The 24000-nt window shown below is 38.5% G+C and overlaps 2 protein-coding genes across 2 annotated transcripts in view; one reads left to right on the plus strand and one right to left on the minus strand.

Annotated features, from left to right (window-relative positions):
- The window catches only part of ermp1 (endoplasmic reticulum metallopeptidase 1), a 45048-nt gene extending 43142 nt beyond the window's left edge, over positions 1–1906 (plus strand). The window contains exon 15 of the mRNA XM_081391327.1: positions 107–1906. Coding sequence (XP_081247453.1) covers positions 107–283 — 177 coding nt within the window. The 3' untranslated portion in view covers positions 284–1906. The remainder of the gene's footprint in view (positions 1–106) is intronic.
- Positions 1907–3030: 1124 nt separating this feature from the next.
- The window catches only part of ric1 (RIC1 homolog, RAB6A GEF complex partner 1), a gene marked incomplete at its 5' end in the record, with an annotated part of 40040 nt that continues 19070 nt past the window's right edge, over positions 3031–24000 (minus strand). The window contains 16 exons of the mRNA XM_081390479.1: positions 3031–5906; positions 6925–7113; positions 7787–7964; positions 8089–8289; positions 8639–8934; positions 10687–10823; positions 10929–11087; positions 12324–13040; positions 13643–13759; positions 14464–14602; positions 15233–15393; positions 15480–15569; positions 15653–15763; positions 16856–16894; positions 16985–17182; positions 19556–19702. Coding sequence (XP_081246605.1) covers positions 5594–5906; positions 6925–7113; positions 7787–7964; positions 8089–8289; positions 8639–8934; positions 10687–10823; positions 10929–11087; positions 12324–13040; positions 13643–13759; positions 14464–14602; positions 15233–15393; positions 15480–15569; positions 15653–15763; positions 16856–16894; positions 16985–17182; positions 19556–19702 — 3192 coding nt within the window. The 3' untranslated portion in view covers positions 3031–5593. The remainder of the gene's footprint in view (positions 5907–6924; positions 7114–7786; positions 7965–8088; positions 8290–8638; positions 8935–10686; positions 10824–10928; positions 11088–12323; positions 13041–13642; positions 13760–14463; positions 14603–15232; positions 15394–15479; positions 15570–15652; positions 15764–16855; positions 16895–16984; positions 17183–19555; positions 19703–24000) is intronic.

Genomic DNA, 24000 nt, shown 5'->3' on the forward strand with positions numbered 1-24000 from the left:
TGAGTTGGAGCTCAGGAACCACAGATTTACCCTGAGGAGTGTGTGTATAGTGTGTGTGATGTGATTGGGAGGTGTGTATAGTGTGATGTGTGTGTCTCGTCTTCAGTCACCCACAGCTTCAGACGCGTCTCCTGACGAGGGCTCGATCTCTCTGGCCGTCTCCGCTCATTATTTCGCCGGTCCGGACCGACGCTCCGACCCGCTCGAGTCGTTCCTAAAGAGATTCCCAGACTGGACCTTCCCATCCTCATGGATCAGCACATACCACATGTACAGATACTGAGGGCCCTGATCTCTCTCACACACACACACACTCTCACACACACACACTTATACCGCTCACTGCGGACCCGTGAACACGTACAAGCTCCTTTATTCACATCAACCAACGCACAGTGTTTTATTTTATTTTATTTTATTTATCTGGGTCATATTTCAACACAAAATCAAAAGGAAAAAAATGCAATTACATTTAAAAATAATTTACTTTTTGTTTTTGTAATTCAAATAATTTAAACTAAAAATGCTGCAATAAAACAACAAATTCTACCATGATTTATTAATTCTTAGAAATTTCAATAATAATTTTATTTATTTTTTATTTTTTTTTGCAAAAGTTAGATTGGACAGAAGGTGTTTAATTGTCATAAAAATAACGCAATTTCGATTTGGAGGTGAATTGTGACGTCACATGATCTCGAGCGGTTTCTTGAGATTGGTCGTATCAGTGTTTCTGTGGTCATGTGACTCGGCTGGTCTTAAGTGGTTTCAGCTGGTCTTGTAGCTTCACGTCTCTCCCACTGAGAGATTCACTGGTTCCAATGGAACAAACACGACGAGTTTTCTCCCAATCACGTCATGTCAGAATCACGAGTCAACAGATCCTTGCGCTAATGATGTCATTTCCTGTCGGTGATCTCGTGATGATGGCGGTCGTTCAGACGTGACGTGAACGAGCCATTTTACTCGTTCTTGGTGTTTTATGTGCAGATTTATTTTCAGATTGAGTTCAAACGCACATATTCAGCTGGATCCAAACAAACACGCAAAACATTCAGACACAAGTGCTTTTTTTATTTAGCCTATTCGTTTTTAAGCATCGGACAATTGTTCATGTTTGTATGTTTATTTTTATTTTTTTATCGTTGTTGCAGCAGAAAAAAAAAACGGTGTCAAGCTTCTTCTGGATTGAACTGGATTTGAAGTCTTAAAAATTACCTGTATTAATAACTCTTTTATTATTATTATTACTACTACAGTAAATGCAAACTTCAGAGTCTTTATTCGCCTGATGGATGAAGTTCTTGCAGTTTTACTTGAGTTTCAGGATGGATGGTACCTAATGTTTGAATGGTTCTTATTATAATAAAGATTGAGTGCGACAGGACTGAACTGGATTTACAGATGTTGATCTCATTATTACATTAGAATGATTTCAAGCTCTTTCGAGAGATTAAACTGACAGTTTCACTCACACTTTACAATAACGTCTCATCTGTTAGTTATAATGCTCTCGCTAACATCAACTAACAATATTTTCACAGCATTAATTAACACAACTAATGCATTTCTGCAACTCTCGGCCCTCTAGTGGTTAGAAATAAACCTGCATGCGTTTAGCGGAAGAACACTGTGGTTCTGTGCAAATGAATATGATTCTATTGCTCATAAAACATTCATTATAGGATTCAAAAATATAACTAGACGTTACTGTAGCTTTACGCATTAATAGACGCGCTACGTTGAAATTAAAGTTAAGATTATTAAACGCATTAATGAGTGTAGTTAACAGATTGAACGTTATTGTGAAGTGTTACCAGATTATAATAATTCATGCTGCTGTAATTACATTTCTGATGGTTATTCGACGATGTTCGTGTTTGATGAGCTTGAGATCGGGTTTCTTCTGTCTAATGAATCGAGCACTTTTTGATTGTAGAATCTCAAACTAATTTCAAGTCAAGCAAGTGGTTCTTAGTCTCAGATTTCAAATGATAAGCTAGTGAATGTTTGATTAATGCTGGTGATTATTATAATAACCTGCTTTTGTGTTTTTATTTGGGATGATATTTGTTCAATGAGAATTATTTTGTTATTCTGCTTTTTTAAATATGTATTAATGCTAGACATCAAGGTCTTATGGGAGCTTTTACTAAGAAACCTTGTTCGTTATATTTGCATGTCTGACAAACTACAGCAATTATACACAGAATAATTCATTATAACATCCACTCTGAAGAATTAAGGATGAAATGCGACTCTTCATCAGTTTGTCATATTCTGATGAGTCACTGTCACACACACACACACACTGTTGTTCTGACGTCCACGAATCACTCAGTAATTGTGTGTAATAATTGTCATAGTTTGAGTTCCTGTGAAAGTCTTCATTTGTCTGGTTCTGATTGTTATTTTATAGTCTCATATGCTGCACTGAATTGTTCTTGCAAGACAAATCAATTTTCTATAACAAAATCATTTTCTGTCTCCTGTCATTTGTCTATTTTCATTCCTTCATTTGTTCAGTTAACAATTTTAATATTTTTCACTTAGTATGAAGCTATTTTTAGCCTCAGTAATATTTTGAATGTTTTCTGAAGTCTCTTCTGCTCACCAAGACTGGATTGATCTGATCAAAAATACAGTAATTTTTAAAACAAATATCATTATAATGTAAATCAGCTGTTTTCTATGTGAATATATAGTAAAGTGTAATTTATTCCTGTGATCAAAGCTGAATGTTCAGCATCATTTCTCCAGTCTTCAGTGTCACATGATCCTTCACAAATCACTCTAATATGAGGATTTGATGATCATTAACATTTCTGATTATTATCAATGTTGAAAACAGCTTCATATGATTATGCAAACTGTGAAATCAAGTTTAAAAGAGCAGCATTTATTTGCAATAGAATCTTTTGTAACATTATAAATGCCACTTTTGATACATTTAATGTGTGTTTGATGAATAAAAGTATTAATTTCTGCTACCGGCTCCATATGAAGACTCCTGAAAACATACAGATCACGTGATGTTTAAAAAATAATTTATTGTTCTTTATGTACAGGAAATATAGAAAACTGAGTAGAAAAGTTATTGTACAGCAAACTCTCTCTGTACACTTCATTGAGAAGAAACGTCCAGATAAAACCCTCCAGCTCAACATCAGTCCAGTGACGTCAGCGGGACAGAGGGATTGTGGGTAATCTGTACCATGAACATGTCAGTGAATCTCACACACACACATCCAGACGCTCTTTGGTTTGTGAATATCATGATCATCACTGCGTATGTTCCTCATGAGAACATAAAGCTGTGTCAGGAGGAGAAGAAAGCGCTGGTTTTACTGGGATTCGGGCACTTGTCAGCTGGTTTCAACCGGTTTAAACCGCCTCGGACTGGTTTAAGCTGCTCGTCTGAGCCGTTCAGGGGGAAATAAAACATTAAAATAAAGAAGCGTCTCATTAAAGCTGCTAAATACTCGGACGACGACTGTCAATGATGCATAAGAACTAGAATAATAATCATAATACGAAGGCATTCCATAAGCGTAGATGATTTGGTCCGTTCTGAAGGCGAAGTTCATGAAGACGAACACTGAACACTCGTGTAATACTGACGCCGTTCAGATGCTGGAAAACACACACAAATCACTCCCTGAAACCAAAGAACACGTCCGTCTCTTTGTCCAGATGCTCCTCAAATAAATAAACGTAAAACTGCAACAATTCAGGAGAAAAGCAGTAATGCTGTCAGTCGGGATATAGTGATGACACACCGCACGTTTCAGATTAATGACAGGAAAATAACATGATCATCCCGGCGGTGGAGTAAAGACGCCTCCTCCACATCAGGAACACGAGCAGAAGAAGAACAATATAGTGTTGGACGCTTTAAAAACAGCTAAACCTGCAGTGTGAAGAGAAGACGACACACACACACACACATGATGGAGATCTGAGAGGTCAAACAGGTCAGTCTTCCTCAGATGTACATCTGCAGCCAGTAAAACAAGGGCTGATATTTCATGATGAGCTTTAAAACATGAAGCCAGAGCAAAAACAAACCAAAAAAAAAAATCATTGTGATAAACACTACATCTGACTCATGAAGGGAGAAACGTGTGTGTGTGTGCGTGTAGGTGTGTGACTGAGTAGGTGTGTGTTTGTGTGTGCATAAGTGAGTGAGTGAGTGTGTGTGCGCACTGGTGTGTGTGTGTGTGTTATGAAATCATGATTTGGTGTAAAGCTGGTTGCGAGAGCTGATGTTGTAACGACACTGCAAAAAAAAAAAAAAAAAAAATTGTCTTATTTTGAGTTTTGTTTCGTCTTGTTTTCCAGCACAAATATCCAAACGTTCTTAAATCAAGACATTTACTGGAGAAGCGAAATGACTGAAGATTAAGTCTTGTTTTACAATAAAACAACTTAAATGATCAAAAATGTATACTTAATTCAAGAAAATATACTAATATAGTGATGAAACTGCACATCTAATAATATCAGGAACAGATTTTTTTTTTCATCTTGGCTGTAAAATAATGTTGAGAAATAAATAATGTGTGAGTTTGATTACGCCTGGACTTAACTTAGAATCTGAAAACAACTTCATATCTTATCAACGAGAAGTTTATGGTTAAAACAAGCACAGATATCTGATGTTTCTGACTCCTCTTCAGTCCTTCTGCCGCTTCTCCAGTAAACGTGTCCATTTAAGAAAATGTAGATATTTGTGCTGGAACATACAAAAGCAAAATAAGACAAAAATCCCAAATATTATTATTATTTTTGTTGCAGTGTTTAAGTGAAGAGAGAGAAAAACATGACGCCGCATTTGACCACAGGATGGAGAAAACACTGCAAAACGCACACGACACTGCAGTCTGGATGGAGCCGCAATCAAATAAAAAGACACACACACACACACACACACACACACACACACACACACACACACACACACACACACACGTGTAACCGGTCAGGGAGCAGCACAGACGGGTCATGAGAGTGTGCAGTCGTACGACCCCTCGTCCAGCGGCTCACACACATACACACACACACACACACACTAGTGTTCTCTAAAGTAACGACTTCGGTACCAAGTCGGTACTGAAATTTTAAAATTGTGACTCTTTGAGCACTGATGAGTGGAATCATAAACACCTCTGATTGGCCGTTGTGTTCACAAGCTCATCAGATCTGTCTGTGATTGGCTACAATGATCAGTGCTTCAAAAACATTGTAAATATACATCAATGAGGCTCTTCAGCGAGCGCTTGCACACACACACACACACACACACACACGAGCGTTTGAAAGAAAACACTCCCGTGCGTTGATCATTGTAGCCAATCACAGACATGTCTGACGGGTGCGTGAACACAACGTCCAATCAGAGGCGTTTATGATTCCGCTCATCAGCGCTCAAAGACTCACAATTTTAAAATTTCAGTACCGACTTGGTACCTAAGTCGGTATTTTTGACCACACACACACACACACACACACACACACACACACGTAACTGGTCATGAGAGAGTGCAGTCGTACGAGCCCTCATCCAGCGTCTCTCACACACACACACACACACTCATGAGAGTGTGCAGTCGTACGCCCCCTCCTCCAGGGCCTCCTGCTGCGCGGGCTCCTCGGGCGTGTCCTCCAGGGGTCGAGCGCTGGCTCCACAGGGGCCGTCCAGGGGCAGCGGGTGGGCAGAGGTCACGGCCCCGCGGGGTCGCAGCGGGTGGGCAGAGGTCACGACCCCGCGGGCGTCCTCGGCTCTGGGCTCGGGCTCCGAGGCCCCGCTCGGCTGGAACGGCTCGGGCTGAACCGGCTCCTCGGGAACCTCTGAGAGCTTCAGCAGCTGCGGGCCAATCAGGTGCAGGAACGGCTTGTAGCCCAAACTGACAGGAAATGACATCAGAGAGGAAGTCAGTGAGTATATCATGAAATAAACACATCCATTGCAACCTTAATCAATGAGTGAAACTTCTTAAAACATTATACATGGGTTATGGGTAACACTTTACCATAAGGTTCGCTAGTTAACATTAGTTTCCTATTTTAGTTAAAGGTGCAGTCTGTAAGAATGACAGCTAGTGGCCGAGGTCGGCACTGCGGTCCAAATTCAAAATATCAAAGATCGAAAAAAAAAATTGTAAAGAATTTTTTTTCTTTTCTTCAGCAAGGATGCATTAAATTGATCAAAAGTGACTAACTAAATTATGACTTAATTGTGAGAGTAATTACGACCCCTTTTTGACTCAACTTTAACTCTCTATTTTAATAAATGCTGTTCTTTTGAACTTTATTCATCAAAGAATCCTGAAAAATAAAATGTATCAATGTATCACAAAAATATGAAACATTGATAATAATCATAAATGTTTCTTGAGCATCAAATCATCATAATAGAATGATTTCTGAAGGAGTAATGATGCTGAAACAAAGTTTGCATACATTCACATGAAAACTATGGAAGCTTGTTTCCGCCACAGAATAAAACATTTTAAAAGATAATTGTGACTATCTCACAATCGCGAGTTTATATCTCGCAATTCAGACTTAATTACGAGTTCTGACATCTTTTCTCAAAATTGTAGGATATAAAGCCCAATTCTAAGTAAACAAATAATTTCTTCAGAATTGTAACTTAAAAAGTCAATCGCAAGTTTGCCAGAACTCGCAATTAAGTCAGAATTGTGAGATATAATCATTCAATTCTGAGATAAAAAGTCGCAATTACCTTTTTTATTTTTTATTCTGTGACGGAAACAAGCTTCCATAGAAAACAGATATTTTAAATTGTAATAATTTTTTTATGTATTTTTGGTCAAATAAATGAGAAGAGACTTCTTTCAATAACACGAGTAAATCTTGCCGACGCCAAACTTTTCCACGGTAGTGTATATCTACACTGACCAATCAGACGAGACCCAGAGGTCGACCGCCATCAGCCCGGCTCTGATGCTCTGCACCGTCTCTGCCGGGACCTCTGGACTGTCCAAGAAGCCCACGACCTGCTTGATCACGCTGGCGTCCCGTAAGATCAGCCCGATGATCACACACCACTCCAGACAGCCCGCCTCCATGAACACGTGCAGGAGATACCTGAGAAACACACACACACACACACACACACACACACACACACACACACACACGCATGTATGATAACCAGGGTTCGTACAGACACTGTAAGAGGAAATTAATGAACTTTTCAAGCTCTACTTTTTTGGTTTTCAAGGAATACAATCAGAGATCTCACTTATCAAACAATATCTATATCTTTCAAATTCTAAAAAAGGTAAACAGATAAACAAAAATAAACCAATAAAAAAATGGTACAAATAAAGTGCAGCACACACAATGACTGTGGAAACTTTAACCACTGAAAGGAAGCTATGACAAAGATATCGCTTTCCTTATTCAAACTGATGAATATATGATTGAGCTGAAGAATGAAAGCTGTATCATATCCTTGGATATTTATGAGCAATATCACAGTGTGAGAAATGGCTCTATATCAATATCAGACGGACCGCAGCGTTCATTTAGTGTGAAACGATTGTTTTATCGATCAAATTAAACACTAATTTCACATATATTGTCTTTAAATAATTCAAGCACTTTTCAAGTACCTTTTCATAAATATGTCTGGTTTCAAGGGTTTCCCAGGACTTACATTTCAAAAAGTCACATTCAAGCACTTTAAGCACCTTGTCATGTCAAACACAGTCAGTGATTTGATTGGTTATCGGTTGATGATCTCATGAAGACTCACCGGAGCTGCACTTGACTCTTGTGCGGCCCTTTATTGGCCAGCTCCATAGAGATGTGCTCCAGCTCTGATTGGCTGAGACTGAGGGTGGAGAAATTCTCATCGACCATCGTCCAATCACCATCCACCATCGAACTGGTCTCAGTGAGGTCCGTGGCTGAACCGATGCTGTACTCCTCTCCTGAACGGATTAATTAAAAGAAACATAAGACAGAGCAAGAGAGAGAGCGCGAGAGAGAGAGAGAGAGAGAGAGAGAGAGAGAGAGAGAGAGATAGAGAAGGACAGACAGATTTTATTCTCTTACCTTTGTTAATAAGAGGAGAGAGAAAAGCCTCCTGGGTCTGCGGTCCTCCGTGAGAGGAGGCGGAGTCTAGTTCCTTAGGCACCGCCCCCAAGCCGTCAAGCCAGTTGTGATTGGCTGGGGTGACCTGAGGGGGTGTGGTGTCCATGTCACTGTTCAGCAAACTGTCCGCAGACTGAGACTTCAGCAAACGAGAACTCAACACTACGGCAAGAGAGAGAGTTCATGTGATTGGAAAGTCATAATGTTATAAAAATACACACACATACATGTATATTTAAGAAAAATTTGTTATTTATATATAAAATATTACACACACATAAATGATGTAAACACAAACTTTTATTTTGAATGTGATTAATCGTTGCCCAGCACTAAAAAAAATATATATTTTTACGAACTTTTTTTTATTTATTTTCTCTCTAAATTTCATTTATACACACACAATGATAAATTAATATAGATCATATTTATTATATATTAGCATTTGCAGTTTAAATCCTGTCTTGTGCTACAGATTATGGCATAACTGGAGGAAAAATGGTTCACACACCTGGGCGGCAGCGTCCGTTCTTCAGTGGCGAGCTAATAGAGCATGCTGGGATGACGGGAAACGGCCACAGGAAGTCCTTGTGCAGGCATTTGAGCGCAGTGACGAAATCATCGACGCGGGCCACTCGCGTGCGCTCTCGACACAGCCAGCCAATCAGCTCGAAGCCCAGCTGAGCGGAGAAACAGCCCAGGTCCCGCAGCCGGACCTGCTCCAGCAGCAGCCGCGCGTGTCTCCACAGCATCAGGTCAATGTAGAGGTTCTCCGCGGAGTCGCCGTCCTTACACCAGCGCTCACCACTGAGGACACACACACACACACATCATTATCTGAATGAATTAGACCTCTCAACTAGGGCTTACAATTCGATTCAGTTTCGATTCGCAAGCTCTCAATTCAATTCGATTTCAATTCTCGATACGATTTTGATTCATAACTTGATTTCCAGTTCGACTCATTGAATATAGATTTAATACAAATCCTATATTTATAAAAAAAGAACAGTGAACATAAGTTCATACAAATGGTTAATTCATAATATGAAATTAAGAGCTATTAACCTGTATATTAAACTCTTTTTATTTTAAGTACACTAGGGTACATTAACACAGAACCCAACTCTATAATTCAAATACATTCAGCGAAGACAGGATTTTGATGCAAGATGAAAAATTGATGCTGAAAAGTCAGAACAGTCGCAAGACTTGATCAAACAAGATCAGGTTATTTTATGTTTAAGATAAAACACACATAAAATCTCACAGCATTAGCTGTAACATGCAAGCCTATGAACAGTGGAGGAAAACTAACACTGGCTTTTGGATGATAGATAAATAAATATGGAAAAAAAATCTATTTGTGGCCTTTGAGGATCGATTTTGAATCGACCACATTTAAAAAAAACAATTACTTGTACCGGTAATTGTAATTACAATTAGAGCCCTACTCCCAACACTGTGCTACTGTCTGGTAAAGCTGTGAGAGGAACATCTAAATCACTCTTAGCTATCTCAGGGCTCGACATTAAGCCTTTTCATGTGCTTGTCCTTCAGACAAGTAAACCGGTCATTCACTTGTCCGAGTAAAAAATGAGCTTGTCCAGGAAAAAATATTTTGTTTGTGTTATAAATAACTTATTCTGAAGGAATATTCTTATCAGTGTTCAGTAAGTTTTGACATGTTTAAATCTGCATATTTATGATATTTTAACCTTTATAAAGGGCATTTTCCACCCTAATCTTATGCTTCATCTTTCATTTTTAATTCTTAAATTTGATCAATAAACTAAATTAGAATAATAATACACTATAAGGCTGTTACCAATAAAATTAAATAATTTGCACTGAAAAATTACAACTGCATTAAATTATGTTATGAGATTGCTTTAAATATTTTTTTAATATACAAATAAGAAATGTTGGAAAGAATGATACTTTTAAAAACGAAACTAAACCACCAGTAGGTGGCGGCAGGTGACCATCTTAATGAGTGAGTCATTGAGTCATTTATTCAAAACGATTCGTTCAAACGACTGAATCATTCAAGAATGAGGAAGTTGTTTATGAATGAGTCAAAAATGCTAAATCATTCAGTAATGAAACACGGTTGTGTGTTCCTGTGAGATGCGTTATGGTTCCTCTGTGATCTTTGTTTGGAACTATTTTCGCTGCTGAAATAGAACAAAAACAGTCAATAGTGCGTCTAAAATGTAAGTGACCTAATTTTAATTACTTGTTTGTTGAACTGTCATATGAAATTAGTGTCACATTTTCAATCGTGATGTATTCAGCACTCTTGGTAGAGTGATGTTGCTAAACTGTATCATATGTTATAAATATAAAAACTCCACATTTTGAATGTTTACCGCAGTATGTTAACAGAGTATCTTTGTGTGTGTTTTGCGCTCATTTGTCTCCATTTCTCCTCATAAGGCTGCGAGAGCCTCGACAGCACAACCTTGCTTTCCCCTTAAAAAAATCCACTTGTCCCGGATAAGCGTTATGTCGAGCCCTGTATCTGCATGTGTGTAGTGTGTGTAGTGTGTGTGTTACCCTTTGCAGGACGGGCCGGAGGGCATGCTCAGGGTTTTCTGCAGGTTAAACTTCCCTCCTGCGATGCTGTCGACAGACTGAGACATACTGATGCTGCGGTTACGGAAAAACTCAAAGCCTCCCGTAGAGCTCTGCTCCTGCACACACACACATCTCCAATCATCACATGAGCTTCAACACGAGCATCTCAACACTATACACACACACACCTCCAATCATCACACCATCTGACGTCTGCTCACCTGTGTGGTGGGTGTGCTGGGCGGAGTCTCGCTCTCCCCTGAACCAATGGCCTTGAGGAAGCGGATCATGTGACGACACAGATCCCATTTGCCCTGCTCGAGGGCCGTGTTGAAGAGCAGAGTGGCGTGCTGACGGCTCACAGCTGGAACCTCCATATTCTGCATACAAATATCAAAATAATATGAATAAAATAGGATTATTCAATAAGATGCCCCCTCTATTATGAAAAAGCTGTTTAGGACTGTTCCATTAGTTCATACAATCAGTGTAAATGATAAAATATGATACATTATATACATGATTATCAGCATGAGAGGTCACATAAACAATCGTATATTTAGACATGTGAAATGAATTATCTTTATTCAAGCTTTCTATTTCAGATAAATGCTGTTCTTTTGAACTTTCTATTCATCAATACATGTAATGTATGTAAATAACTGTTTTAAAAATTGATAATAATGAGGAATATATCTTGAGCATCAAATCATCATATTAGAGTGATTTGTGAAGGATCATGTGACACTGAAGACTGGAGTAATGATGCTGAAAATTCAGCTTTGATCACAGGAATAAATTACACTTTACTATATATTCACATAGAGAACAGCTGATTTACATTATAATAATATTTCACAATATTACTGTTTTTTGTTGATGGTGTATTTTTAATCAAATAAACACAGCCTTGGTGAGCAGAAGAGATTTCTTTTAAAAACATAAATCTTACCAACCCAAAACTTCTGACTGGTAGTGTACTTGTGATAAAAAACTATAAAAATGTCCTGGGAACATCTTACAAGATACTTCCTTTAATGTTTCTTTACATTAAACTGTTTAATTGAATTTATTTATTTATTACATCACAGATCATTTAAAGTGGGTTAAACTACTGAAGATGCAACTACAGATAATGGTGACTTATTTCAAGAGTATTTTATTTAATTTTTTCAGTATTTTCAGAATATATATCAAGCGTTTTGTTCTTAAATTGGGTGAATATTTATTGTTTTGGCCTCACCTGCAGGATGATCAGGTAATTGATCATTGTAATAATATTTCACAATATTTCTGCTTTTTGTATTTTTAATTAAGCCTTGGTGAGCAGAAGAGACTTCTACATCTTACCGATCCAAAACGTTTGACTGGTAGTGTACTTGTGATAAAAACTATGAAAGTTTTCCTGGATCCATCTTACAAAATACTTCCTTTAATGCATCTTTACATGAAAATGTTTAATTTGATTTATTTATTTCATCACAGACCATTTAAAGTGGATTTAACTACTGAAGATGTAAAATAGATAAACATAAATGGTGAGCAACTACAGATAATGACTTATTTCAAGTGTTTTGTTGTTAAATTGTGTGTTTATTTCTCGGTTCCGGCCTCACCTGCAGGATGATCAGGTACGACGCGGCCGTGTCCAGATCCTGCGCCATCAAACACTCCTCGAACAGGTCTTTGGGGTTCCCGACGGCGGCGAACAGGTAGTTCCACAGCGCGTACTCGGTCTTGCGCGCGCAGTGGACGATAGTCTGCAGGAACAGCGGGAACTCGGTGACGAACTTGGCCACGGTGGGCAGCAGCGGGTCGGGGATGGGCTCTCGAGACGTGGCCTCCTCCTCCAGAACCACGTGCACCATGAGCTCCAGCACGTGCGGGAAGTACGGCAGCGCCGCGCACGACTGCGCTACCATTAGCGCCTGCTCGCCCAGGTTACGCATTAGCAGCTGGCGTAGGATGTGATGGAGGTAGATCTGAGATGTTCGTTCCACCGTGCAAAACGGGAAGAGCGTCTCAAGCGTCTCGGAGGACGAGCTCAGGCCGTCGAATAGCATGGTTTCGTTGGAGGCGCCGAGGATTAGCGCGTCCTCGAAGAGCACGGTTAGCGGGTAGATGTTGATGTGGAAGGGTAGCATGATTCTGCGCGACAGGAACGAGTGGGGTTTGCGGTGGTCTCTGGGAAACAGCGGGAGCCACACCTTCATCCCCGCCTCTCCGCACGAGAGCCACAGCGCCTCCATCAGGTGCCGTTTCTTGCGGTTGCTGCGACATGTGGTCCAGACGTTCTCCACGCACTGAGCCAGAACCACCGGCGCACAGAACGGCTGACGGAGGGAGACACGCGTTAGTCAAGAGACAGATAACTGACCACCATCACAGACTGACATTCAGGGAGAGAAACAGCGCCGCCCACTTTTTCTGTGATTTTTTTTTAACTAACAAGAACTAACAATGAGCAACACATTTGGGTTACCCTTTATTTGAAGGTGTCGTTGTTACAGTGTAATTATACATTTAAGTACTGAGTAATATTAATTAACTACATGTACTTACTGTAGGGTTAGGGTTAGTTGCATGTAATTATGCATAATTTACTGTTATTTCTATGGTAAGTACATGTAACATATGTAACAAGGACACTGTAAAATAAAGTGTTACCTACATTTGTTACAGTATTTATTAATCTTTATTAACGTTAGTTAATAAAAATACAGCCGTTCATTGTTCATGTTAGTTCACAGTGCATTTACTAATGTTAACAAGCACAACCTTTAACCATCTGTGAGGAAAATCATGCTGATTTTCAGCATCATTTTATTATTAATTATAATTTCCTTATCAAGAAAAAGAATGAGATCTTTCCTCACAGAACCGAACACTCTTGTGCGCTATTGGATCAGGATGAGGGGCGGGGCATCAGACTCACCAGCATCGTCTGATTGGCTGGCGTGTCCTTCTCTCGTACCTGTGGCCCGGATCGGTCTCGCTGCAGCATGATCAGCTGACCAGCCAAATTCAACAGGATACTCTCAGCCGAACAGGCCTGACACACACACACATGGGCCATGAGTACGCATGCAGGAGTGTGTGCGTGAGTATGTGTGCATGAGTGTGTGTGTGAGAGAGTGTGCGTGACTGTGTGTGAGAGAGTGTGCGTGAGTGTGCGTGAGTGTGTATGAGTGTGCGTGAGTGTGCGCATGTGAGAGTGTGCATGAGTGTGTGAGTGTGTGCATGTGAGAGTGTGCACATGTGAGAGTGAGAGTGTGCATGAGTGTGTGAGTGTGCATGTGAGAGTGTGCATGAGTGTGTGAGTGTGCATGTGAGAGTGTGCACATGTGAGAGTGTGCATGAGTGTGTGAGTGAGAGTGTGCATGAGTGTGTGAGTGTGCATGTGAGAGTGTGCATGAGTGAATGTGTGAGAGTATGCGTGAGTGTGTGCGTAAGCGTGAGTGTGTGAGTGCGTGAGAGTGCGCATGTGAGAACGTGAGTGACTGTGTGAGTGTGCGAGAGTACGAGTGTGTGTGTGAGTGTGCTTGAGTGTGTGTGAGTGTGCGTGTGTGAGTGTGCTTGAGTGTGTGTGAGTGTGCATGTGAAAGTGTACGTGAGTGTGCATGAGTGTGTGTGCATATTAGTGTGCATAAGTGTGTGAGAGTGTGTGTGAGTGAGTGCGTGAGTGTGCATATGAGAGTGTGCATGAGTGTGTGAAAGTGTGCAAGTGTGTGCGAGAGTGTTTGAGAGTGTGTGTACCTGCTGCGGGGCTTTGAGTGTGATCCCGGTCTCGGTCCGCACTGACGTGAGGGTCACAGACACCACTAGACCAGGGTGAGGAATATAGCGGGACATCGAGACCTCCTGCAACAGCTCCACACTGGCCGACGGGTTCGGGCTGATGACACACACGCGGAAACATCAAGACATGTTCATGACAAATACAACAAACATCCATCCATCTTACAAAACACTTGTCGTGTACAAAAAACATAAAATAGTCTAAAACAGGCATTCTGGGTCATATCTATGGAGCACCAAAGTGCTTGAAATAACAGAATAAAACATAATTATTCACCATTTCTATTGATTGACATTTTCCATTATTATGACAAAACTGTTTAGGAAAATCAAGGTTTGGAAACACAGGATTGATCCATTAGTTCATTCAGAAAAGAAAAGAGACGTTAAAAAAAGCTAACTTTTAATATATATTTTATATAAAAATAAATGCATATAAAAAAAAAACACTAAATTATAAATAAATAAATAAATAAATAGCATTTCTAAATGTGTCTTTACTTTAGCGTTTTTTTTTGCTTTGTTTTTTGCAGATGTTTTTCTCTTTTATATATTCATTTAGTAATTTAAATGTAGCACCAGTGAATTTCATGATGACAGGGTTTAATAACAATTGCTGGGTTTTTAATGGATTATTACAAAATGAACTAGTCCATTAATTCCAGATGATCTATGTCAGTGTGTGTGTGTGTGTGTGTGTGTGTGTGTGTGTGTGTGTGTGTGTCACCTGTCCTGTCGTCTCTCGATGCTGTACAGGCAGATAGAGCAGTCGGCCCGGAACAGAATCACCACGTTACGAAACACGTTCAGCAACAGTGTGTCGGCGTGAAGTTTGGTGACGCTAGCAAACGCGTTATCCAGATTAGCCGAGCGCACGTACAGCCTCAGCTAAAGCCATGAAAACACAAGACAGTCCATCACACACACAGATCAATACTGAGACATCAGAGGAACATTAATGCAAGCGTTCTTGCCTCTTCCTGCCGGTCGATGAAATTATAACACGCAATAACAACAAAGTCGTTCCACCACGCGAGACCGCCCGTCACCGCCATATTCTGCTCCTGAAAACACACATCATTTAAGAAAGTTTCCATCACAGGCTTTTACCTTTTAAATGAAAACACACTGATGGAGGGACGTTTACCTGTGTGACGTTACCGAACAGTTTCCATTTCCTGGAATATAAAGAATAATGTGCAAATCCACGGCGACCAGCGACGGCCACACACTGACCAGACCAGTCTATCGCTGCAAACTAAACACAGACAGCCAGATTAATCACTCATTTCATGAAAAACTGGATTTTTGGAACCAAATGGAACAGCTCATTAACATATGACCACCCACATTTGCATATCTACATCTATAAAGAGCAATGCCCGCCCACTTTTTTAGCAGCGCTGGTTCTGGAATTTTGCCCATTAATTTTTACCCCCAAAGGGATTTTAAAAAGTTTTTGTTGAAGAGTTATAAGCCATGAACCGAGGCAAACATCGACGAGGAGAATCATAACATTACAAACTTGTGTGGTTATAAAAAAAAGTGAAACTGTAGCAACTTTCAGTGAGCAAGGGACACTTAAACATTAAAAATGAAGAATTACAAGTATATAGACCAAGGCATACTTTAAAATATATTCAATATTACACATAAATATATCGCCTTGATTAATCAAATGTACACTACTGTTCAAAAGTTCAAAAAGGGGTCGGTAAGATTCTCTGCTCACCCAGGCTGCATTTATGTGATCAAAAATACAGTAAAAAGTTGTGAAATATTATTACAAGTTAAATCATCTGTTTTCTATGTGAATATATAATAAAGTGTAATTTATTCCTGTGATCAAAGCTGAATTTCAGCATCATTTCTCCAGTCTTCAGTGTCACATGATCCTTCAGAAATCACTCTAATATGATGAGTTGATGCTCAAGAAACATTTATGATTATTATCAGTGTTGAAAACAGTTCATATTTTAGTGGAAACTGAGATATCTTTGATGAATAGAACATTTAAAAGAACAGCATTTATTTGAAATATAATCTTTTGTAATATTATAAATAATTGTCATGTCTTTTGATCGTTTTACTGCATTCTTGTTGAATAAAAGTATTGATTTTACTAACCCCAAACTGTTGAATGCTAGTTTATATTGAGATGTATTTATTGCACTTTGAATATATATTGCACATATAGCCATTAAAGTCATATTGCATTGTTGCATGAGGTAACACATATATTGTAGTGCACATATTATAGATCATTCAAGGTTTAAACAGTTTAAAATAGTCTTAATAGTATAAAATATCATGAAGTGTTGAGAATATGCGCCAGTGTGGCGGTTCTTACCCTGATGGGCCAGTTGGTCTCCAGATATGTGCTGTGAATCTGCAGGATTCAGAGGAACAGAAGCATATTTCAGAGTCTGAGATGAACCATCTGGAGCGTGTGATGGAGCTCGGAGTGTGTGTGACGTACCTGAACCACCTGCCAGTGCTTGTGTCCCAGTAAAGTGCTGAGCCCCTGAGAGAGAGGCGTGGAGAGCGAGGGCCGGTGCAGAGGAGTCCCAGTGTCCCGAGGCGAGCTCTTATCCGGCCCGCTGTGAGCCTGAGTCGGGTCTCCACAGGTCAGATACAGACGGTCCTCTCCCTGCAGCAGCACCTGCTCCTGGTTACTCTGATCACACACACACACACACACGACCATCAATACTGCATTTACCCTCTTACATCTAGGGGTGGGAATCTTTTACCATCTCACGATTCGATTCGATTCCGATTCTTGAGGCCACGATTCGATTCAAAATCGATTTTCGATTCAAAAAGATTTTCGATTCAAAACAATTCGATTTTATTCATAATGATTTCTAATCAGGTTTCTGATCATGATCTACTCTCATCTGCTTTGCTATACAGAATGACAAACATAATGACAGACATTAAAGTGTCTTTTTCACATTTATTAAGTTCAATTCTCAGGGAAGTGCCTTTTATCAAAAACATTGAAAAAATGTTTTTACTTGGTACTTTTAAAGCAAAGTATTTATGATGACCCATAACGAACTTACTTCTAATACTTCCTATATTAATTTTATTAATAAAACAAATGGAAGTGATTTGGCAAGTCAACTGTAAGGTTACATTTGCCAGCATATGTCCCAACATTGCTGAGAACCAACAGGAAAATAAATGTGTGCTTGTACTAGCAGCATACTTGTAGTAAATTAATACAAACTTCAGCATATTCTGAATCTCTAGCATAGTAGCATTTAACTTCTAACCAACATCCTCTTGTTATTTCCAATTAGCAATATAATCCTTCATACAAAAAAAAAAAAACATTTTGCTGTAGCAAATTCACAAACAGTTTTCGTTCAAAAATATAGAATTATGTACCAGAAGCTATCATAATGTATAATGCTTGTGGACTTATGCATATTCTGAATAATTAGTAACATACAAAGTCGCTCTTGACTTATAGTACACAACAAAAATAAAGAGTTATGACTTGAAATGTTTGCTGTATACCACAATCAAAAACAGCTTATACAAAGAAAGTGAATGAACATCTGCAGAGAGTAACTTACAGTCAAAATGTAACTTTTTGTGACTGGCATTGCACATTTGGCGCACAGCCATCATGCGTCCGTTATGTGCGCGTCTCTGTTATGTGCACGCCACAGACTGTCCGCGCACGTGCACGTCCGCTTCAGAGTTCCGCCTTTTGCGTTCCGTCAATGTTACGTTATTAGAATTTTTTTTTTTTAGAAAATCGATTTTTGACATTTGTGAATCGATTCAGAATCGTCCACGTCCCGAATCGCGATTCATCTAAGAATCGATTTTTTCCCCCACCCCTACTTACATCTGATCATCACTGTTCCTTGTGCATAAACAGCAAAAACACTCATGCAATTAATTCCCCCCCCCCCATTCAATTTAGCCTCTTATAATGTGGTTATAATAATCTGACAAGAATTTAACAACTTCTACATCAAAACACTGATTTTCCTATTCATTTAGATCATTTTCTCTTAAATGTTTGTTATTGTTACATGAGATTCGGTCTCTCTCAAAGCATAATGGAGCATTTAAAGTTTGTCTGATTATAGTTAATGCAAACAGCTTCAAATGTTGCAAAACATGAACAGAAAATGAAAAGACGTTACAATACATGTTCTCAATTTTAACATTAGAAAATACATTAGATAAAATGACCTAAAATGAGCAATATATATTATAAAAAATATTTGTTAATGTTTGTATTTATAATATTTATATTTGTTAAATTCCAACAAATACAATTGCTAACTTTTTGTTCATGTTAGTTCCAGTGCATTAACTAATGTTAATAGATACGTATGATTTCAAAAGTTGCATTTGTTAACATGAGTTAATGAACTGTGAACTAATATGAACTAACAGTGACTTATTGCATTTTATTAACTAACATTCATATATTGCTCATTATTAGTTCATGTTAGCCAATGCATTAACAAACGTTAAGACCCTTTTTACAAAGTTTATCTTCAATAAATAAGGTAACACTTTACAATAAAGTTCATTAGTTAACATGAACTAAAAATTAAAAATACTTCTTGAGCATTTATTAATCTTAGTTAATATTAATTCCAACATTTACTAATACATTATAAAAATCAAAGGTTAAATTTGTTAACATGCACTGTGAACTAACATGAACAAACAAACAATGAACAGCTGGACTTTTATTAACTAACATTAACAAAGATTATAAATACTGTAACTAATGTACCGGTATTGCTCATTGTTAGTTTATGTTTTTAATGTAAAAATAATGAACCTTATTGTAAAGTGTTACCAAATAATCTAAAACTACATCTGGCCACATTAAAAATCTTTTCATACGAGTCAACTTAAGAGTCCATGAGGAGCTGAAACACATCAGACTCTAAACGACACATTTAATCCTGAACTCTAATCACACATGCAGATGCGTCTGTGTTTAAACTAGTGACAGTGATGGATGTGTGTGTGTGTGTGTGTGTGTGTGTGTGTGTGTGTGTCTCACCGTGCACGGGTTGACGGTCAGCGCGCTCTTGATGAACTGAAACTGCAGAATGCCGGCTTGCTGGAGCTTGTCGTCTCCTTCCGCTTCCACAGGAGTCGAGTCTGAGCTGCTGATCACCCACAGGTGGTACCCCTCCACACCCCAACTCTGAACACACACACACACACACACACACACACACACACTCACTCAGCATCCAGAGCCACTTCAGGCCAGTTCACGCTGACTGACGCAGACTATCACCGGATTACAGCGCGTCACTTCTCAGACACTCCGCATGATCACTCGGTGAACACACTGATCCGGTGAAGTGTGTGTCGTCCGTGTGAATCGGCCTTTACATCGCATTCAACCTATACATTAGATCGTGACTCATTAGAACCTATAACCTTCTTTATCAAGTAAAAGTCCCTCAGTATAATTGTACAAACGTCCTTTGTCCAGACATAATTTATCATAAAAATCACGAGTATCAAATATGATCACCAAGCTTTTGAGGAAGGTTTATTTGTTCATCTGACAATCATTGTATTGCACTGCATTATATGTTTTAAAACTACAGAGCTTTGATCAAAGAACTATAGACATTAATGTCTAATATCTATAGCATCCAAGCTATACATTAGATCAGCTCATGTAGGATGTTGATGATGTGCACTAAAACTAAAAACATCATTACTTGAAAAAAAAGACTAATTATTTCAGCTATAATTAAATGTATAATAATTATATTATAATATAATAAATAATTATATAATACTCAGCTATAATAAATAGTTTAAACTAAAACTTTATTTTATATATTCAGTAATGTCAAAAAGTGATTTGATTTTAAACACCCTACAAGTTCAGTTTAATTCATGTTTATTTGTACAGCGCTTTCACAATATTGTTTCAAAGCAGCAGAAAATGCATGAGTCTAAGTTATGCATTTCAGAAATTTACATAATATACAAATCACGCAGTAAGCTAATAATGTATTCATTTAAACCAGGGGTTTTCAAAGTGTGGGGCGTGTGGTAAAAATTATAGCCTAATAATTAGTTTAAATTAATACATTTAAAAAGTTAAATTATTATTCAGAAAATAAGGCCTTGTTTACACTGCAGGTCTTGATGCCCAATTTACCATCCGTTTATGAATGGTGTTTTGATGGTTATGAATAGTGTTTTGATGGTTATGAATGGTGTTATGATGGTTATGAATGGTGTTTTGATGGTTATGAATGGTGTTATGATGGTTATGAATGCTGTTATGATGGTTATGAATGGTGTTTTGATGGTTATGAATGGTGTTATGATGGTTATGAATGGTGTTATGATGTTATGATGGTTATGAATGGTGTTATGATGGTTATGAATGGTATTATGATGGTTATGAATGGTGCTATGATGGTTATGAATGGTGTTATGATGGTTATGAATGGTGTTATGATGGTTATGAATAGTGTTTTGATGTTATGATGGTTATGAATGGTGTTATGATGGTTATGAATGGTATTATGATGGTTATGAATGGTGCTATGATGGTTATGAATGGTGTTTTGATGGTTATGAATGGTGTTATGATGGTTATGAATGGTGTTTTGATGGTTATGAATAGTGTTTTGATGGTTATGAATGGTGTTATGATGGTTATGAATAGTGTTTTGATGGTTATGAATGGTGTTATGATGGTTATGAATGGTGTTTTGATGGTTATGAATGGTGTTATGATGGTTATGAATGCTGTTATGATGGTTATGAATGGTGTTTTGATGGTTATGAATGGTGTTATGATGGTTATGAATGGTGTTATGATGTTATGATGGTTATGAATGGTGTTATGATGGTTATGAATGGTATTATGATGGTTATGAATGGTGCTATGATGGTTATGAATGGTGTTATGATGGTTATGAATGGTGTTTTGATGGTTATGAATTAGTGGTGCAACGGATCATCATTGATCCGCGATCCGTTCGGATCAATATCTTCGGTTCGGCACACACGTGATCCGCGGATTGATTTATGGGGGGAAAAAAGCACTCAACATTTGCTTATATTTGTTGTTCATTTAAACCGTTATGAACCGCAGCGAGCGTGACACCTCATTCGCGCCCCAAGATCTCCAGACGCGCGTAAACGCGTCTTTACATTGACTTAACATTGAAATCACTCGCGCCAGACACTCTATTCGCGTTTGGTGTGAACGCAGCATAGGTGAGGGCGAGAGAGAAAGAGTGCCTGCGAGTGCGAGTGAGCGAGCGAGAGTGAGGTCTGCGGTCTTGGCCATTAGTTGATTTACTTGTTTTTGTGTAGGCAATATATGTCAAATATGTTTAAACTTAAAAATAAACTACCTATACAAGTAGTTATGTCTCTTTGTATTAATGTGTCCTGTTATTGACATAATGCGCGTCATTGACAAAATACGCAACCAGATGTTCGAATAGTTCGAATATGTGTTTTTTTAGAGGGAATATTCGAACGTCATTTTTGAGCAATTTCAGGGATTAAAGTGAAAAAAATTCTTTTGACTGAATTTTTTTTTAGGCCAAGTCATATTCCTTTAACTTTTTACATAGTCGAGACCAATAGCGTTTTAAGGGGAGACGTTTTAAACCACTTTAATATTGCCAGTAGGCGTATTTTAAAAGCTATTTTAATCTATGAAAACCAGGCAGGGAGCATGTGTACTGTACACTGTAGAGCACGAACGGCAGCATTGTGACTAGCTTCTGATTGATGGTGACCTAGCACTTTTATTCCATCTAGCACCATTATTGCCATATTGAAGTCTCCTGTGACATACTGTGCAAAGACACGTACCTGGCTGTTTGATTTTTTTAGTCCACAAACTAAAAGGCTTGCCATTCTCCCCCCATTTCGCTAAGCCTTCCCCTTTACTTAAACTTTCGTTAAGTAAAGGGGAAAATATTATATATAGGCAAATCATAACACGTTTACACAAAATTTGTTAACACACACAAGTACTTTTCCCCTTTACTTAACATAAATTGTAAGAATATGACTAATAGTAAAGACTAGTAAACATTAGGCCTATGCTAATGTTTATATGGTGCTAGAAAGCTATTAAATAGCAGTCCCAAACTAGTTTTTGTTAATACAATGTTGGTATGAGCCACTACAGTCATTTAAAAATATAAAAAATAAATACAAAGAAAAATAGTGGCATTTTGGGGTTAATATGGAAACGACAGTTACCATGGTGAATACACAATATTAACTATAACTGTTAATGAAACATGGAAACTGCTCCTGGTGAATATAATGAAAATCATCCCTGCATTACTTTTATTTCGGGTAATTTACAACGTAACGGCGTTGCATGCTCGTAGTTTCTTTTGCACAAGCTTGATCAGTGAGGCGATACAGCGCGCGCCGCTGCATTTGCGCGTGCAATTGAGTGTGCGCTACGAGAACTGATAGGACAAGAAAGTCAGTTTTTCTGAGGTGAAAAACTTTATTTCAGCGTACACTTATGTCACTGCCTGGTAGTTCCTATTGTGCTGGGTTTTCTGAAGTAGTCATGAATCGCCTCTCATAACACAACATGCTCTAATAAACACGCACGCAGAGTGGAAAAGGAGGAGCGGAGGAGAGGGGAGCAAGGATCACAGCGCAAATTTGAACTATATCGATATATGCGATATGGTCTAATTCCATATCGCATTTCAAAAATATATCGATATATTTTTTTATATCTATATCGCCCAGCCCTACCTGCATTATAAGTGTCTCCATTCTACCTGTCTACCTATTCAGCTGTAGCCTGACATGCACTTTCCGTGAGCGGTAATTGAAAACCCGGAGTGGACCATAAGCGAAGTGATTACAGAACGCTTAAAGTGGAGAGAGGAACGTGCTTTTGCTCCACTCCAGGCTTTGATCACATCCCCTTCAGCAGGGTGAATACACCTCGTCTTTCCTTAAAGACCTATTCAAACTAAAATTAAGACATTTATTACACTATTTGAGAAATGAAAGCCTATATACGGCCTTAAAATTATTAAAAGTGAATTTAAGACATTAAGGACAGACTGGAACCATATTGACGGAAATCCGTCATAGACTTGCTGCAATTAACGGAAATCCGTCGTAGCGACAGAGAACTTTAATCCCTTTAATTTTGACAGCCCTATATGACAGTGGAAACACATCAAGCATTGGTCCATGTTTAAAGGAAGGAGATATGCTTTTTTATGTTGCACTTTAAGTTGTTTTTCATTAATTATGTTAAAAAGAAGATATTATGCCCTGTGCACTTTAAGTTGATTTTATATTTTTTAATTTAATAATTTAAAAGTGTTAATAAACAAACAAAAAAAAGTTTTTTTTTGCTGATCCGAAAAATGATCCGATCCGTGACTCTGATCCGAGAAACAATCCGAACCGTGAGTTTTTTGATCCGTTGCACCCCTATTATGAATGGTGTTTTGATGG

The sequence above is a fragment of the Scardinius erythrophthalmus genome, assembly GCF_964197995.2.
Source record: "Scardinius erythrophthalmus genome assembly, chromosome: 17".
NCBI lineage: Eukaryota > Metazoa > Chordata > Actinopteri > Cypriniformes > Leuciscidae > Scardinius > Scardinius erythrophthalmus.